The 19,491-nt window shown below is 37.8% G+C and overlaps 1 protein-coding gene across 15 annotated transcripts in view; it reads right to left on the bottom strand.

The window, feature by feature from the left end:
- The window catches only part of trip12 (thyroid hormone receptor interactor 12), a 161,240-nt gene that overhangs the window by 97,334 nt on the left and 44,415 nt on the right, over positions 1 to 19,491 (bottom strand). For all 15 annotated transcript variants that reach the window (XM_063045452.1, XM_063045444.1, XM_063045454.1 and 12 more), the window contains 6 exons: positions 4,625 to 4,758; positions 3,514 to 3,597; positions 2,309 to 2,404; positions 1,441 to 1,592; positions 620 to 655; positions 429 to 524 (listed from right to left, as the gene is read on the bottom strand). In XM_063045452.1, the coding sequence (XP_062901522.1) occupies positions 429 to 524; positions 620 to 655; positions 1,441 to 1,592; positions 2,309 to 2,404; positions 3,514 to 3,597; positions 4,625 to 4,758 (598 nt within the window). The remainder of the gene's footprint in view (positions 1 to 428; positions 525 to 619; positions 656 to 1,440; positions 1,593 to 2,308; positions 2,405 to 3,513; positions 3,598 to 4,624; positions 4,759 to 19,491) is intronic.

The following is a 19,491-nucleotide window of genomic DNA, read 5'->3' on the forward strand; positions in this document are numbered from 1 at the left end:
ATTTTCAGAAATCAACAGGAGCTTGTAAAGATGCTAAACATTTCACAGCAGTTAAAAGGTAATTAATTACAAAGTTAAGATTTGACATTTGCAACACTTGCCAAGAGAAAATAACAAATGGCCTGAAAATGTAGTTTTAGGAAAGGGGACGAGAAAGCAGAGTTAGGAGTCTTTGTTTGTTCAAACTATTCGTAACAAAATACTCCCTTCACCAAAAGGGAAAGCCATTTGAATTCCCAAATTAAAAATGGCTTAAGTCACAACTGTTAAACCTTAGCTAACAGTCAAGGTCATAATTAAAAATATTACTACTGAAATACATTTTCCTGCTATTACAAATCAGATATCATTTTAATATCAGTATAAGAATAGAACACCAACAAAAGGAACCAATAGTGACATTTTTGCAATTGGCCCAATTATCTCACCTTTTCCAAAAAGACTGGAATTGCATCAACAACCACAGCCGATGACCTAGGTAGAGCTTCCATCATGTAAGTCAATGCTCTGCAAGCATGGTTCATCTATCATATTAAAACAGGTAAACCATTTTAATAAATGAACAAGCTTGGGAAATATTTTAGCAACTACTCCAATACTTGCAATACAAAATACTCACAATGTCAAAGTTGTGCTCCATCTGCAACAAAGTTATCTGCAAGGAAATAAGAAATTATTAATGATAGCTCATGTATATATTTCAAGGATCAAGGGCATACAAAATATTAAACTGAACGAGACAACATATCCAGGGACAGTAAAAACATTAAGCTATTTAACGGGACTACTCCACCATTCAATTATACAATGTGACAAAAAAAACCAACAAAAAACTCTTATAGATTTAAAATTGACAAATGGCCTTCCTAATTTTCCCAGTGGGAAGTGTTTCGATTTCCTTTGAACCTGCATCCTCTCCAAGTAGAAATATTTAGTTTCACAAAATCTATTTCCGGTCAAGATTTAGAAGATGTGCCATTCAAAGCAAGTCACCCACATAATACAACTGCTGTGGTTGCTTCACTTTTTAATGTCTCAACTTTGCTCAAAAATAATCTCCTTTATTTGGAGGTTCCCACCCATTATATTAAACCCAGGGTTTGTCATGCTCTTTCAGAGTTTGGACATTAACACACTGGTTGTTCAGATGGACAACCAACTGAGTGCAAAAAGCAAACTGTAAATGAAACAAAGTTCAAATTGGGTTACAACTTAACATAGATACAAATGAAAGCTGCTCCTCAGCACAACTAAAAATGTCAAGAACTTTAACCACAGTCATTAACGTGATATTCCTTGTGGGCTGAACTCAAATTGGAAAACCCTGGAATTTAAATCAATATTTAAGATGTTACGTAAATGTACATAATCAAATAATGAGGCATCAGTTTTTGAATGTAACACAGCTTAAAAAAAAACCAGACACTTCAGAATACCAACCAAAGCTGGGACAACACTCTTCACTGGAAATCCTCCCAGGGTTTCTTCATTGCCCATTACCAACAACTGGCACATTTCAATAACTGCTTGAAGTTGCTGACTCTCATCTCCAGTAGCCTGTAGACCTTGTAGAAGCTGCTGTGCCTTGGAACCTTAGAAATAAAATGAATTTCAAATGCAATTGTGTAACTGAATTAGTATTATAACTGCATTTTGTAGCTGCCTTAAGATCATATCTCTCAATACAGCAGATTAGTTATGCAGAGGAGAATTAGTAACATTAACTGCAATAAAATTCTTTCAACCATCCAGATTGAAGTAAAGCTACAAGTCCACACCATACCAATATGCAGCACCGTCACTGCAAAACACTGTCCATTACCTTGGCCATGTGTGCAGATGGGTGGCATGACAAAATAGTAAGATTGAAAGCTTCAAGTTGAAATTGCTAGCCAATTCCAAAATATACAAATCCATTAGATAAAAAAATAAATGGAAATGTCTTAGCAATCTGTTAAATATGTACAATTTTTAGAAGAGTAGCTGGTGTGCAAATTGGATGATGTTAAAGAAAGAAATTACATCAGCCAGAATAGGACATTTTTAACTGAACACCATGGTACATTGTTGGAGTAAACTACAAATTTCCCCAGCATCTGGTTCATGCAGTAATTAACCCAAGAGTAATTGAAGCAGAGACTTTACATTCAAAGGAAAAGTTATACATCCTGTACAAACATGAAAAGTTGCAAAATCAAGGATGGGTATCTTACACATTGCTGTTGGCTCAAAAATACAACTTTTTTTGAAGTCTGACAAATTTATAGTAAAATTATTCTATGAATTAAATATCCATGTGGTTACTCACTTGCTCCGCTTCCAATTGTTCTATGAAAAAGTTGGGACATTCGTGGACCAAGAGGACCAAAAAGGTGGGGTGGAAGGCCACGTGCCTCCAATAAAGCTGGAAGACAAGGACAAGCTTTGGTCTGGTAAAACATTTTCCAAGTACAATAGTGTTCAGTTCACCGGGAACTCTAGGAGGATTACAACCCATTTTGATTTTTGTTTTGAAAAATATACGACTGAGCAAGTTTCTAAGAAAAAGCCGAGAAATTTATGGAAATTAATCCTTGCAGTATATAGATTACACAAAATAGATACAAGGCATAATGCATTTCCCAACTAGTGTAAATAAATCCCACCTGCTTTCCACATATAAATGTCAGTGTATAATGAGCAACATCAGCCCAAGGTTGTATTTACAGCAAAGCTGCAACTATTTCAGCTTTGGGAGGTGGTGGAGGAACCAAAATTATGAGAAGACAAAGTGAAACTTCAAAGAAACTGGAACAAATAGTCAAAAGATATGGAAAAGAGGGCAAGTTCCTATTTAACATTTATAAACTTCACTATGAAGTAGTTGGAACACAATAACAATGTCTTCACCACCTAAACCTCAAATACTATGAGGCATTTCAACTACTATGTCCAGCTTCCTGCCTCTAGATTGACTGTGATGAAATGCTCTGCAGACAGACATTTCACCATTTTCCACTGCAAGGGGAATATAATTCTCTGACAGCAACTGAGCTCTTTCACTTGTCTTCCATTTGAAGGTGACACAAGCTATTATCAAGCACGAAGAAATCATGCTGCCAGGAAAATTTCATATTTTCCAATTATACAAAAAATAAAATCAAATACTGTGATGTCAGTTTGATGCCCAGATGGCGGATTTAAAAATATCTTCCGCCATGTCCAAGGTTTAAATTTTGTAGCTTCAAGATCAAATTCAGGAACAGCTCACTTTATATTAATGCAAATATACTTATAAAACTCAATGCCTTTCCCATTATGGACTCTTATCCTATTCTCAGGCACAGCAATTACATTCCACAAGTATTTCAACTGAACCATTTGTATAAAAGACCCCCTCCCCCCAAACAAAATATGTGAAGGGCAATTTCTCCTAAAGTTTACTAAGAAAGGACATCTTCTGACTTCACAGAAGTGAATTCATGAATACAAGTGCATAGCCTTAACAGCACATTACAGTGGAAGATTTCTTACCTTGTAATCGACCCATCTCTGAATCATCAGACTCACTCTCCCCAGAGGTTGGCATTCCAACAGCTCCAGCCACAGAACTAGAAGCTGCAGTGAATAAAACAGTCACTACTTTTTGCTAATCAAGACTTCACTGAAGGCTCTTAAAATATTTAAAAGGATGCAGACAAGTTTTCCATGGGCAACAACACTTCAACTGGATACAATTGCTCCAACTTAAAACCTACTGTCTATGCAAAATATATATTCAACAGTTCACAATGATTGCAATGACTAACTTATAAATCATTTCAGTAACATCCTATGAATATCTCAAATATTCTAACAAATACTACTGCAAGCATTGAAGGCAATCTACTGTTCATGCTCACCTTCCACAACAGGAGTCAACATCTAAATGAATTGTTCCCTCTGATAAGTAATCTGCATATTAGCTATCATGTATGCAATCAGCTTTTCAAAAAAATCAATGCTCTAATTACATGAGTTAAGAGCAAGAGTAATTACAAAGAACTTTTTAAATAAGCATCCAGATTGTGTTCAAAAGACTACATGGACCAAAATCTGAATATTCTGGCCCTCTATAAAAATTTCATTAAAGCTGATTTTCACATGCAAATCCCAGGGGAAGAAATGCAGCCATTTTAGAGAATCTGAATGAGGTAATCATAAATGTGAAGATTTATGTTTGGATAGTGAACAGATACATTTAATTCCAAAGGTTTCAAAACATATGACAGAATAAGATTCAAAATATTCACTGGAAGACTGGAGACTCATTGGCTACTTGGGTTACAGGGGAACATATGCCACTTAAGACAAAAAATTTCAGGTGCCCAAAACCTCAAACTTTACTCAACTACCTACTCTGACTCAAATGCTTCAAGGGAATGGCCATAGCATGCCATATTTAAACATTTACAAGTAAACTGTTGAGACTAGCATTATGTACTGAAGCAAAGCATAAATCACTTTGCATATTCCAAACCAAATGAAAGTACAGGTGTTCAAATTTTTAATCTGGAAGCATTGAGAATGGCTTCCCTCTCATGGAAAGACCTATTGCGATTTATTCAAGTCAATACCTTAAACCAATAGAGAACAACTTTCTGACCTGATGCTCCTTGAGGTACATCTTCTGTGCGTGCAGAAGAATTTGCTCCATCCTGGTTGTTATCAGGATCTGCCATCTTCTCCTGTCGGCGAGCCTCAGCTGCTCCTCTTTTGCCCAGGCCAGAGCCTCGCCGACTATTCGAATGTAGGAACGAGAAAATAGAAATCAGTAAAGTTCTAAGCAGCAGATCTCTCTGGGTTTAACATGATTCTAAGTGCCAATTCAAAATAGTGCAGAATTAGTGATTAAATGCCTTGTAGAGGAATTTGATAGTACTATAAGGCACTGCAGACTAACCTTTTAGCAACACTCACTAAAAACTGGATTTTCCTTGTCAACTTTGAATACTCCACAATTCTTTTCAGCCATAACAGCTTTTTTCTTTCAAGTCTAATCAACACTGTATTGAAGGAAATGTGGCATTCTGCACACATCATGCCTATGCAGTCAACACACATCAAAGTTGCTGGTGAACGCAGCAGGCCAGGCAGCATCTATAGGAAGAGGCGCAGTCGACGTTTCAGGCCGAGACCCTTCGTCAGGACTAACTGAAGGAAGAGTGAGTAAGGGATTTGAAAGCTGGAGGGGGAGGGGGAGATGCAAAATGATAGGAGAAGACAGGAGGGGGAGGGATAGAGCCGAGAGCTGGACAGGTGATAGGCAAAAGGGGATACGAGAGGATCATGGGACAGGAGGTCCGGGAAGAAAGACAAGGGGGGGGGGGAGAACCCAGAGGATGGGCAAGAGGTATATTCAGAGGGACAGAGGGAGAAAAAGGAGAGTGAGAGAAAGAATGTGTGCATAAAAATGAGTAACAGATGGGGTACGAGGGGGAGGTGGGGCCTAGCAGAAGTTAGAGAAGTCAATGTTCATGCCATCAGGTTGGAGGCTACCCAGACGGAATATAAAGGTGTTGTTCCTCCAACCTGAGTGTGGCTTCATCTTTACAGTAGAGGAGGCCGTGGATAGACATGTCAGAATGGGAATGGGATGTGGAATTAAAATGTGTGGCCACTGGGAGATCCTGCTTTCTCTGGCGGACAGAGCGTAGATGTTCAGCAAAGCGGTCTCCCAGTCTGCATCGGGTCTCACCAATATATAAAAGGCCACATCGGGAGCACCGGACGCAGTATATTACCCCAGTCGACTCACAGGTGAAGTGAAGTGAACATTGACTTCTATAACTTCCGCTAGGCCCCACCTCCCCCTCGTACCCCATCTGTTACTCATTTTTATGCACACATTCTTTCTCTCACTCTCCTTTTTCTCCCTCTGTCCCTCTGAATATACCTCTTGCCCATCCTCTGGGTCACCCCCCCCCCCGTCTTTCTTCCCGGACCTCCTGTCCCATGATCCTCTCGTATCCCCTTTTGCCTATCACCTGTCCAGCTCTCGGCTCTATCCCTCCCCCTCCTGTCTTCTCCTATCATTTTGCATCTCCCCCTCCCCCTCCAGCTTTCAAATCCCTTACTCACTCTTCCTTCAGTTAGTCCTGACGAAGGGTCTCGGCCTGAAACGTCGACTGCGCCTCTTCCTATAGATGCTGCTTGGCCTGCTGCGTTCACCAGCAACTTTGATGTGTGTTGCTTGAATTTCCAGCATCTGCAGAATTCCTGTTGTATGCCAATGCAGTGATGATTTTGACCAGATTAATGGTTTCCAAGCTAGATGCTACAGCACAGAAACAGGCGCTTTGGCCCATGTTGTCCATGCCTAACTATTATTCCCATGGACCCACACAAGGACCATAGTTCTCCATACCCTTCCATGTGCCTACCCAAATTTCTCAAATGTTGAAAACAAAACCCACAACCACGATTTACTCTGCAGCTCATTGCATTAATTTCACCATCCTCTAAAAGAGACTCTCCCCTCTTCCCCTTAAGCATTTCACCTTTTGCCCTTAACCCTTAGTCTCAACCAACCTCATTGGAAAAAGCCTGCATTTACCCACTTCCATTTTGTATATCTGTATCAAATCTCCACTCATTCTTCTACAGAATACGGAATAAAGTCTTAATCTATTCAACCTTACCCGAAACCTCAAGTTTTCAAAGTCCTTGCAACATCCCTGTAAATTTCCTCTGCACTATCCCAATCTTATTGATTTGACATCTTATCTCTAGGTAGATGACCAAAACTGCACAATACTCCAAATTAACCACTCCAACATCTGATACAACTTTAACACAACATTCCAACTCCTGCACTCAATTTGATTCAAAGACCAAAGTGCCAAAGGCTTTCTTCACAACCCTATCTGTGATGTCACTTTCTAGGAACTATGGATCTGTATTCCCAGACCTCTGTTTTGAAGCATTCTGTGCCCTACTGCCCACCATGCAAGTCCTGCCCTGATTTGCCCTCCTAATGGGCAATATCTCTTTTTCTTTTTAAATCTTTTTATTGAATAAGTATACAAAAACGTAAACCATATAAACATTAATACAATGTTAAAATATAATAGAATTCCAGAAGGTATCAATACCAAAAAAAAATACTACAAACAATGTAATTTAAACATAAAAAACCAAGATAACATAATAGTATACTAAATTTTATATATATATCAATGGAAAAAAAAAGAAAAAAAAAATCCCAAAAAAAAACCCACCGTGCAACTAACTAAAAGCAAAGCAAAGCAATGGGCTAACTTGAAACCAAACAGAGTTAAACTTAAAATCACGTCCTCAATCCCGACCTCCTTTAAAAACAGTGAAAAAAAACAAGAAGGGTATGTATTACATTAAATGAAAGTATCGAATAAAAGGTCCCCAAATCTGTTCAAATTTAAATGAAGAATCATAAAGGTTGCTTCTAATTTTCTCCAGATTCAAACATAAAATCGTCTGAGAGAACCAAAAAAAGGTAGTTGGAGCATTAAGCTCTTTCCAATGTTGTAAAATACACCTTTTCGCCATTAAAGTAAGAAATGCAATCATTCTACGGGCTGAAGGGGAAAGATTACTAGAAATTTTAGGAAGTCCAAAGATAGCAGTAATAGGGTGAGGAGAGATATCTATATTTAATACCTTAGAAATAATATTAAAAATATCTCTCCAAAAAGTTTCCAAAGTAGGACAAGACCAAAACATGTGAGTTAAAGAGGCTATCTGCCCCGAACATCTATCACAAAAAGGATTAATATGCGAGTAAAAACGCGCTAACTTATCTTTGGACATATGTGCTCTATGAACCACTTTAAATTGAATTAGGGAATGTTTAGCACAAATAGAGGAAGTATTAACTAATTGTAAAATCTGCCCCCAATCATCCACAGAAATGGTAAGCCCCAATTCCTGTTCCCAATCTACCCTAATCTTATCAAATGGAGCTTTCCTAAGTTTCATAATAATATTATAAATCATAGCCGATGCACCTTTCTGACATGGATTGAGGTTAATTATCAAATCTAAAATATATGTAGGAGGAAGCATTGGAAAGGAAGAAAGTATAGTACTTAGGAAATTTCTAACTTGTAAGTATCTAAAAAAATGTATTCTTGATAAATTATATTTATCAGATAATTGTTCAAAAGACATAAGGGAACCATCTAAAAATAAATCCAAAAACCGTAAAATACCCTTAGTCTTCCAGGTTTGAAAAGCGCGATCCGTAAAAGAGGGAGGAAAAAATGTTACCTAAAATAGGAATCACTAACCCGAATTGATTAAGATCAAAAAATTTTCTGAATTGAAACCAAATGCGCAAAGCATATTTAACTATCGGGTTAGAGACCTGCTTAAGGCGTTTCGAATCAAAAGGGAGAGAGGAGCCTAAAATAGAGCCAAGTGTATAACCCTGAACAGATTGTAGTTCCAATGTTACCCATTTAGGAATAGATAGTATATCCTGATCAAGTAACCAAAATTTCATATGTCGAATATTAATAGCCCAATAATAGAATCTAAAGTTAGGTAATGCTAAACCTCCATCTCTCTTAGCTTTCTGTAAATGTATTTTACCCAGTCTCGGATTCTTATTCTGCCAAATAAATGAAGAAATTTTAGAGTCAACTTTATCAAAGAAAGATTTTGGAACAAAAATTGGTAATGCCTGAAACACAAAAATTTTGGCAAAAAAAACATCTTAACTGCATTAATACAACCAATCAAAGTTAAATATAAGGGAAACCATTTAGATGAAAGTTGAGTAATATGGTCTATTAATGGTAAAAAGTTAATCTTAAATAAATCTTTATATTTACAAGTAATTTTAATCCCAAGATAAGAAAAATAATTATCAATCAATTTAAATGGAAATTTATAATATAAGGGAAGATGTTTATTAATCGGAAAGAGTTCACTCTTACTAAGATTTAATTTATAACCTGAAAAAAAAACCAAATTGTGCTAATAACTCTAAAACAGCAGGAATGGATTTCTCAGGATTAGAAATATATAACAGTAAATCATCAGCATAGAGTGATAATTTATGGGACTTTAATCCCCGAGTTATCCCAGTAATATTTGAAGATTCTCGAATAGCAATTGCAAGAGGTTCTAATGCAATATCAAATAATAGGGGACTAAGAGGACAGCCTTGTCGAGTACCTCGAAAGAGAGGAAAAAAAGGTGAGTTTAAAGAGTTAGTACGGACCGAGGCTACAGGGGAATGATATAACAGTTTAATCCAGGATATAAATTTCAAGCTAAAATTAAACATTTCAAGCACCTTAAATAAATAGGGCCATTCTACTCTATCAAAAGCTTTCTCGGCGTCTAAAGAAATAACACTCAGGAACATTTTGTGAGGGAGTATAAACAATATTTAACAATGTACGAATATTATAAAAAGAGTAACGACCTTTAATAAAACCCGTTTGGTCTTCCGAAATAATAGAAGGAAGTACTTTTTCTAGTCCATTTGCTAATAACTTAGAAAAAACTTTAGAATCAACATTTAATAAAGATATTGGTCTATAAGATGCACATTGAGCAGGGTCTTTATCCTTCTTTAGTATTAAAGAAATTGACGCTCTATTAAAAGATTCAGGAAGTTTACCAAGTTTCAGAGAAGCCTCAAAGACCCTACAGAGCCAAGGGATCAATAAAGAAGCAAAACATTTATAAAATTCAACGGTAAACCCATCCGGGCCAGGAGCTTTCCCCAGATTCATAGAAAAAATAACATTCTTAATCTCATCCATAGTAATGGAAGTATCTAATATAGAAGACATATCCTGTGAAATCTTAGGGAAGTCTAACTTATCTAAAAAATCGTTCATATATTTAGAATCTCGAGGAGACTCTGATTGATATAAAGAAGAATAAAAATCACAAAAGGTTTGATTAATCCCCACATGATCCAGTATCAATCGATCATTTTGGTCATAAATCTGATTGATTTGAGATTTAACATAATTAGATTTCAATTGATTAGCCAGCAACTTGCCAATTTTGTCACTGTGAACATAAAATTCACTTCTTGTTTTCTTTAATTGGTTTACAATCGAGGACAATATTAATAAACTGTGTTCCATTTGAAGTTCAGTTCTTTGTTTGTATAACTCCTCAGAAGGAGCCATAACATATTTCTTATCAATTTCTTTAATCTTGTCCACAATTGCCATCTCCTCCTGCTTCTGTTTCTTCCTCAAAGCAGCAGAATACGAAATAATCTGACCACGAATATAGGCTTTAAAAGTGTCCCAAAGAGTGTTAACCGAGATATCCTCTGTATGATTAATTGTAAAAAAAAGCTCAATCTGTTCATTCATAAAGTTAACAAAGTCCCAATCCTGAAGCAACAGCGAATTAAAACGCCATTGTCTATTATTTTGTACATTGGCCATAATTTTAATAGAAAGCTTAAGTGGAGCATGATCCGAAATGGTTATAGAATCATAATCACATTTAATCACTGAAGGAATAAGACGAGAATCAATAAAAAAATAATCAATTCTTGAATAGGAATGATGAACATGTGAAAAGAAGGAAAAATCTTTTTCCTGAGGATGCAGAAAACGCCAAATGTCCGTCGACCCAGAATCAGAAAGGAAAAAGTTAATCAAAGTTGCAGATTTATTAGGTAAGGTCCGTAAAGGAGCCGAACGATCCAAAGCTGGAGACAAACAGGTATTAAGATCTCCGCCCCAGATCAATGAAAACTCGTTCAAATTCGGAAACTGATTAAACAATGATTTATAAAATTCCGGACAATCCATATTAGGAGCATAAACATTAACCAAAACTACTTTTTTATTAAATAGTAAACCATTAACCAATAAAAATCTACCATTCGGATCAGAAATAATATCCTGTTGTATAAAAGTAACTGAGGAATCTATAAAAATAGAGATGCCTCGAATCTTAGCATTGGAGTTCGAATGAAATTGTTGACCCTTCCAGAATTTAAAAAAACGTAGTCTGTCCCCCCTCCGTACATGGGTCTCTTGTAAAAATAAAATTTGTGCTTTAAGTCTCCGGAACACTTTAAAAACTTTTTTCCTTTTAATAGGATGATTAAGACCGTTAGTATTGCAGGAGACAAAATTAATAATAGACTCCATAAATCCTAAAGTCAACCCACATCGAGGGGGATTGACGATAGGCTCGACCCACGAACCCGGAGAGGAAACAGAACATACAAAAGATACCGGGAAAAAGGACGCAACCAGTACTTCAATAATGTATATAGCCCAAAGAGAAAAAAACTAAAACGTGAAGCCCCTCCCACCACCCCCCACCCCAAGACCCCAAGGCAAAATCTAAAACAGACCCGCCGGAAAGAAGCAAGCGCTAAAACTACCCCCATGACTTCCGGTATACGCTCTCTAAAAAAGGTATAAATATGAAAAAGATCAGCTAATTGTAAAACAGTAAAAAAGTAAAAAAAAAGGTAACTCAATTAAAATACACACACACAACAGAAAAGCCAGAAAATATATATTAAAAAAAAAACCACAATAAACCCCAAACCCATGAATAAACAAAAAAACAAGAAAAAATAAGATTATTAACATAAACTAGTTATAAAAAGCAAAACAAAATAAAATTTTTTAAAAAACTACAAAATTTAAGGCCACACAGGAAATACGTAAGATGACAAACAGGAAGTAACCACCCAAAATCCCCTGGGAAAAGAAAGAAATGACGCAGTTAAAAAGAAAGTTTAGCAACCATATTAAGAAATCAAAAAAATAAACTTTTCTGCCCAAATAGGGCACGAAAAAGTTAAAACCAACCAATTCACAGCCTCCAATCAACGGAGATAATTTTAAAAAATAGCAATTAAGATGTTGAAGGTGACAATTGATCCAGATAACTCTGGGCATCCGATGGAGAATCAAAAAAACGAAGGACTCCATCTGACATGCGAATCCTTAGACGTGCAGGGTACAGCAGCGCTGGTCTTAAATCCATCTTATAGAATTCCGACATCACAGATCTGTAGCGAACCCGTTGGTCCCAGATTGGTTTACTGAAATCTTCCACGAATCGGAACTTAAGATCCGAAAAATCAATAAAACCTTTAGATTGAGCGAATCGAAACAGTCTCTCCTTATCTTGAAAGTAATGAAAACGTAAAATAACATGCCTAGGTCTATCTGACCTAGACGAGTGTGATGGGATTCTGTGAACACGATCCAGTAGCGGTGGTTGGTCAGGAAATACAGTAGGGAATGCATCTTTTAAAAGTTGAGAAAAAAACTTCATGGGGTTGTTAGATTCAACAGCTTCACGCACCCCAATCATTCGTAAATTCTGCCGACGCATCCTAGATTCCAAGTCAGAGTTTTTAAAAGTCAGAAAGTCAAGTTTCTTCTTCATTACATTAATTATTTCTTCGATTTTCCCCATCTTAAGCTCACTTTGTTGCGCAGATTTTTGAAGATCAGATATAGCCGACTGATGTTCCACAATGGATGTTTGCATCTTATCGATTGAATCGGCAATTTTCTGGAGATTAATTGAGATCTCCGTATGAATCAGGTCCATAACAGAACCTGCAATTTCCGTACGAATCATCTCCCTAACAGAGGTTGAAATTTCCCTCTGAATTAACTCCGATATAGCTTTCAAAGTCACCGGTGATTCAGTCGGAGGAAAATCCATGCCTTTCGGTTTAACCGGAGGTTTACCATCCTTGCCGTCTTTCCCGTTCTTAGACATAGCAGATCTAAGTTCCATCCAGTTATCAGAGAGTTCAATTTAATTCAAAGTATTGTAAGAGTTGATACCTTAATGGTTAATTAAAGTATAGCTGATCATAGAAAAAAAAACTCAGAGGTAATGGAGCGAGTCAAGAACGCGACTTCACTCCATGAGCGCTACCGGAAGTCCCCCGGCAATATCTCATACTCTGTCTGCATTTAATTATATCTGGCTTCTTTCAGCCCATTTTTCCAGCTGATCCAGATCCTGCTGCAAGCTTAGAGTCTTCCTCACTGTCCACTACACCCCCAATCTTGCTAACATCCACAGATTTGATGACCCAGTTTACATTATCATCCAGATCATTGATATAGATGACAAACAACAACGGAACCAGTACCAATCCCTGTGGCATCCCACAGGCCACCAGAGAAACCATCCACTGCCACTCTCTACCTTCTCTTATGAAGCCAAAGTCAATCCAATTTAAGAGTTCACTGTTAATGGCAAATGACTGAACCTTCTTGACCAATCTCCCACGGGAGAACCTGTCAAAGGTCTTGCTAAAATCCTTGCAGGCAATTTCCACTGCCTTAACTTCAACTTTTCCAAAAAAAAAACTCAAGATAGGTTAGACACGACTTACCATGCACAAAGTTATGCTGACCATCTTTAATCAGTCTCTTTCTATCCAAATACTTTTAAATCTGGTCCCTCAGAATACCTTCCACTACTAATTTTCAGGCTCACTGGCCTATAAATTTTCTGGATTATTCTTAGAACATTTCTTAAACACGAGCTATCCTCCAATCCTCTGGCACCTCACCCGTGGCCAAGGCTATTTTAATTATCTCCAGTAGGGCCCCGGCCCCTGCAATTTCAGCACCAGCCTCCTACAAGGTGTTCAGTGGGAACACACTGTCAGGCTCTGGGGATTTATCCATCCTAATTTGCCTCAAGACAGCAAACACATCCTCCTCTGTAATCTGCATATGGTCCTTGATCTCACCACTGCTTTGCCTCACTTCTATATAGATTTTGTTTGTCTCCCAAGCAGAGACAAAAAATCCAATTTAGATCCCCATTTCTTTCAGCTCCATGCATAGATGCTAACTCTGATCTTCCAGAGGACCAATTCTGTCCCTTACTATCTCTTTGCTCTTAATATATAGATGCCCTTGGGACTCTCCTAGGTTGTCTGCTAGAGCAACCTCATGCTCTCTTTTAGCCCCAATTTGTGTTCTTTTCCATTTCTTATTCTCAAGTACCTCCTTTGTTCCTATCTGCTTATACCTGCTATATAAATTTTCTCCTTAACCAGGGCCTCAAGATCTCTTGAAAACCAAGGTTCCCCAAACCTGCTGTCCTTGTCTTGCATTCTAACAGGAACATACAAACTCTGTATTCAAAATTTCACTTTTGAAAGCCTCCCACTTACTATGTACACCTTTGCCAGAAAAACTGTCCAAATCCACACTTGCCAGATCCTGATACAATCAAAATTAGCCTTTCTCCAATTTAGAATCTCAACTAGAGGACCAGACCTATCCTTCTCCACAATTATCTTGAAACTAATGGTATAATTAATGATCAATAGATGCAAAGTTTTCCCTACACAAACTTCTATCACCTACCGCGTCTCATTCCCTAATAGAGGATCAAGTACCACACTCTCTCCACTTGGGCCTCTTAAGGAAAGATTTCTTAAGATATTGACAAACTATCCCATCCAGTCCTTTTACAATAAGGGATTCCCAATCACTATGTGGAAAGTTAAAATCACCTAGCACAACCTTGTGTTTCTTTAAACACTGAGCTGCTAGTCGTGCCCCAGCCACACCCAAGTCTCACTGATAGTTACAATGTCATAATTCCACGGGCTGGTCCATGCTGTAAGCTCATCCACCTTTCCTACAATACTCCCTGTATTGAAATATACACAAGTCAGAACATTACTCCCACTATGCTCAACCTTTTGATTCCTGACTTTTCATATCGGTTTAACAACATCTTTCCCCACACCACCACTACCTGCTCTAGCACTCTGGTTCCTGTCCCTCAACAACTCCAGTTTTAACACCCCCATCCCTCACGGCAACTCCAGCAAACCTTCCCACAATGATTAGTCCCCTTCCGGTTTAGGTACAAACAGTCCCTTCTGTACAGATCCCACCTTCCCTGAGAGCCCAATGATCCAAATATCTGAAGCCTTCCCTCCTGCACCATCTCCTGTATGATCTTCCTATTTCCAGCCTCACTACCACTTGACACAGGTAGCAATCCCGAGATCACCCCTGGAGATGCTGTCATTTAACTAGACACCTAACTCACTTTGAAAGATCTCAGCACCTTTCCTACCCATGACTTTGGTACCAATATGGACCATGACCACTGGCTGCTCACCCACCCACTTAAAAATGCTGTGGACTCTATCTGAAATATACCTGACCCTGGCACATAGGAGGCAACATACCCATCCAGGAATCTCAGTCTCATTCACAGAACCTCCTTTCCAAACCCTTAACACTACAGTTCACGTCTTCTCCCTCCTTCCCTTCTAAGCCACAAAGTCAGACTCAATGCCAAAGACACAACTGCTGTGACTTCCTTATGCTAGGACACCTCCCACCCTCAATATCCTAAGTGTATACCCGTTGAGGGGAATGGTCATGGGTACTCTGTACTGGCTGGCTATCCCTTCTCCTGACGGTCACCATCTATCTTGAATCCAAGTCCTGTTAATCAACCCCCCAGTCTTCCAAATTATAATACGAGTTCATTCTGTTCCAGATCCAATTCCTTAACACCGTATGCAGCTGGATACATTTCCTGCAGGTGTAGTCAGCAGGACAATGGAGGTATCCCTGCCTTCCCATATCCCACGAAAGCATTCCACTATCCTGCATGGCATCCCCACTGTTCTATATATGCAATCAGAATTGAAGAAAATTAATTAAGTTAAACTCCTTGATCAAGGAATAAATATTGATGAATGATAAAGCAGATACATTGTATCAATTTATGTGCTTTTCATAATGGTGACTAGAAATTATTACCAAAAAGTTCACCTTTAATTTCACATTTCAATCAAAAGACACCACCCAATCAAAACAGTACTCCATTTTGTTCATGTGTGTCTGGATTTGAACCATGAAGCTGCTGTTTTGGCTACAAAGTTGCCATTAAAGTATGAACATGTAATGAAATGAAAATGTATTGAAAATGGGGGACACCTCCCTCTCCCTTGCCAGGGAGAGAACCTGTGGGTTGCCAAATGCCAGATGAATTACGATGGTCTTTGGGGTAACTGCAAGGTCTGTGTCTTTGCTATCGCCTAGCTCAGTAGCTGGTGTACTTTTTGTTCTGCTGGTGGTGGGGGGGAGAGGAGGGGGTATTATTGCTCACCACCATGTGGGAAGGGGGAGTTGGGAGGGGGACTTTGGGATTCTCCCGTTTAACTGTCGTTCACTCTTTGGGGCACTTCTGTTTTCGTGGATGTTTTGCAAAGAAAAAAGTATTTCAGGATGTATATTGTATACATTTCTGGCATTAAATTGGACCTTTGAACCTTTTAACTAAGTCCAAGAGATGCAGGCCTGCCAGAAGGCTGGTAAATTAGTCTAAAAATTGCAAATGCTAGATAACTACAATTTAAGAGAAAATGCAGGATACACTCAACAAGACAGGCAGCATCAGAATAATAAAGGGTCTTTGAACAAGTCCTGCCTAGCCTAGTGTTTCTGGGATTTTGCTATTAATGGAAACCAATATTCTTCCAGCTTTTCTCTAAATAACCATAGATCAATGTTACTTTGCAGAAGGAAACAAACTAGCTTCTCCAATAAAACTACTTTTTTAGCTCATTTAATTTCTGTCTAGTCAAGGGTTTGCAAGCCATAATCCTGTATTCCTGCACCAAACAACTTAACAACTAGATTGTTACTATGGAAATGGTATCAGTAAACATTAAATCTTATGTGAGATATAGATTCCTTCATAGATTGAAATGCACTGTTTCCACTCTGTGCCTAAGTTTTACCAAGATCAAGGCTGTTCATAATTCTTTAGCACATTTTCCTCATACATGTTGATTCTATCTACGTATGAAGCAATATCAGCCCGTTTTAATTACACACATAACTGAATATCCACAGGCTGTAACATTAAGGATTTCCACTTGTTGATACTTAGCAATTCAAAAACTGCAATACTGAGATTAATTTGATGTCCATAAACAAATATGGTCATGTTACTAAATATCTATCAGGAGAATTTCAGTTCTGTTGTAGGTTGCTAACTTCATCCAAATGTGTATGCAATGGAATACATTTTATTGTTTCAAGATTTAATCATATCTGATGCAGACTGTTCCTATGATCACACAAGTATGTAAAAACATTTGATACAAACAGAAGCACACACAAGATGCTGCAGGAGCTCAGCAGGACAACAGCACCTATGGAAAAAAGTACAGTTAAAAGGGAAAGATGAGCTAGATGGGATCCAGGTCACTTATCACCTGGTGTTTCTCTCTCCCTTCCCCCCATCTGCAGTCCTGCCAAAGGGTTTTGGCCTGAAGCTTCGACTGTACTTTTTACCCCATGGGCGCTGCCTGGCCTGCTGAGCTCCTCCAGCATTTTGTGTATTGCTCAGATTTCCAGCATCTGAAGATTTTCTCTTGTTTGTGATACAAACAGAACCATAGCCCTCCTTAATGATTGCCAGAACTTAAATGAAGCTCAATATTACACTTTTTACTTTTGGATGCCAAAAGATACATTTTAACAGATTCAGAGCAAACCAATATGCGAGCTTTCACTTTCAACAGTTTTGAAATGCATCTTGGGTGGTAGATTGAAATTTAATACAATACTAAATTTAGCAGTAGTGTGAGATATGCCCACCTTTGTCTATATTAATAAAGCTACATCAAATTACTGTAGTCAAATCAGGATTTTTTTTTTTAAAAAAGCACTACCCTGGTTCAGAACAGATTTCTAATTTAAAAAGCAAATTAATAGAAGGAAGCCTCAAACAATCCACATACCCATTGAACCCAAGCTGAAAGCTCACTAAAGAACTTTCTGAAGTATTTCATAATTGAAAAGGAGCCAACTTTTTGGTGGCACATCAATCTATCTGTAGGCTTATACAATGGAATTATCATTTGCATGAAAATGCCAAGCTCTGATCAAGGCTGTCAGGAAGCAATTAATTTTCTCATTTACTGTGGTTCTACTACTGCAATGCATTTTTACGAATTATAGTTGGCACTGTACTCCAAATACATCTGATATGATTTTTCATACTTCTTAGAGACCTCTCAATTTCCTCACTTGAGAACTCAGATTGGCAGCAACATCTCATCCATAATCACCATCAGCATAGGTAAACCACCTGCTCTACTCACTAGATACTTCGAGCCAAGTACAGCTCAATATAGGAAGAAGAATGAAAATCTGGCTGATTGGTCAAACTCACTCAACATCAGCCATACCCAAGAGCTGATTATTGACTACAGCAAGAGGAAACTGTAGGTTCATCAGCCGGTCCTCATCAGGGGATCAGAGGTAAAGAAGGTCAGTTAATTTAACTTCCTGGGCACTTTTATATTTACCAGCTTATAAATGCCATTTCACAGTAAGCATGGCAGCACCCCTACTTTCTTTGAAGTTTGTGCAACGTGTCATTTAAAACTTTGACAAACTCCTATCATAAGGAGTATCATGACTGGATGCACCACAGTGTAGCACAGAAGCACCAATGCTATTGAACATTAGTACTTGAAATGTACTTAATTTTTATTACTTGTTTCTTTTTGTATTTGCACAATCTGCCAGCCTTTGCATGTAGCTCTTCTATTGTACTTTGTTCTACAGTTACGTCTGCAAGAAAGTGAATCTCAGAGTAGTGTTTAGGGACATATGTACTTTGATAATAAATTTACTTTGAACTTTTAGAGACCTGGACATCAGGAACCCTTTCTATTATTGCTTCAGTTATTGTGAACATGTCAAACAAATCAAAGGCATTCTCTTTTCCCCACTCAGTCTATACATTTTAAATTATTTTTTTAAAAAAGTTTCAGGTGGTACCTTGAAGGTCTAAATTTAGTAAATTTTTTGGCGCAACCGCAATATAAATTAGTTTGCACTCTGACAGCTTAATTCTTCAACAGCAGATAAAACCTGCATGCATTTCAGGCAAAAAGTTCAAGAACACAACTTTGATTACTAGGAAGATTTACAACCAGTTCAAGTAGAATTATGAAGTTAGTCTGAACATTTTGCAAGTAAACCTGAAAAAACTCAAATGATGTTGCAAGTCAACTAGCAACCACTCAATTGATATCAAGGACATTAGAAATCGTAGCATGTAATTTATCTCCTTGTTCTTGATCAAGTATTCACAAAAATTCTGACTGATATTTTACCTCAACACCACTTTCCTCTACTAATCCCAATCCACCAATTCCTTCAATATTTAGAAATCTGTTGACCTTTGTCTTGAAAAATGTGTGACTGAAATTCTCTTCCTAAGCAGGCTTTGGAGAATTAATGATCCATTACCCTCTGGGTGAAGAAATTTCACCAGCCTGGTGAATCATGAACTATTTTATCCTGACAAGCCCCACGCTAACATTGTAAATTTCAATGCCATCACCTCATTCTCCAAACTGCAGAGTACAATCCAGCCTGCTTAATCTCTCCTCATAAGGCAAACAAACACTTCAGAAATTAATCATGCTGCACTACCTCAATCACAACTATA

The sequence above is a fragment of the Mobula hypostoma genome, chromosome 4, assembly GCF_963921235.1.
Source record: "Mobula hypostoma chromosome 4, sMobHyp1.1, whole genome shotgun sequence".
Classification (NCBI taxonomy): domain Eukaryota; kingdom Metazoa; phylum Chordata; class Chondrichthyes; order Myliobatiformes; family Myliobatidae; genus Mobula; species Mobula hypostoma.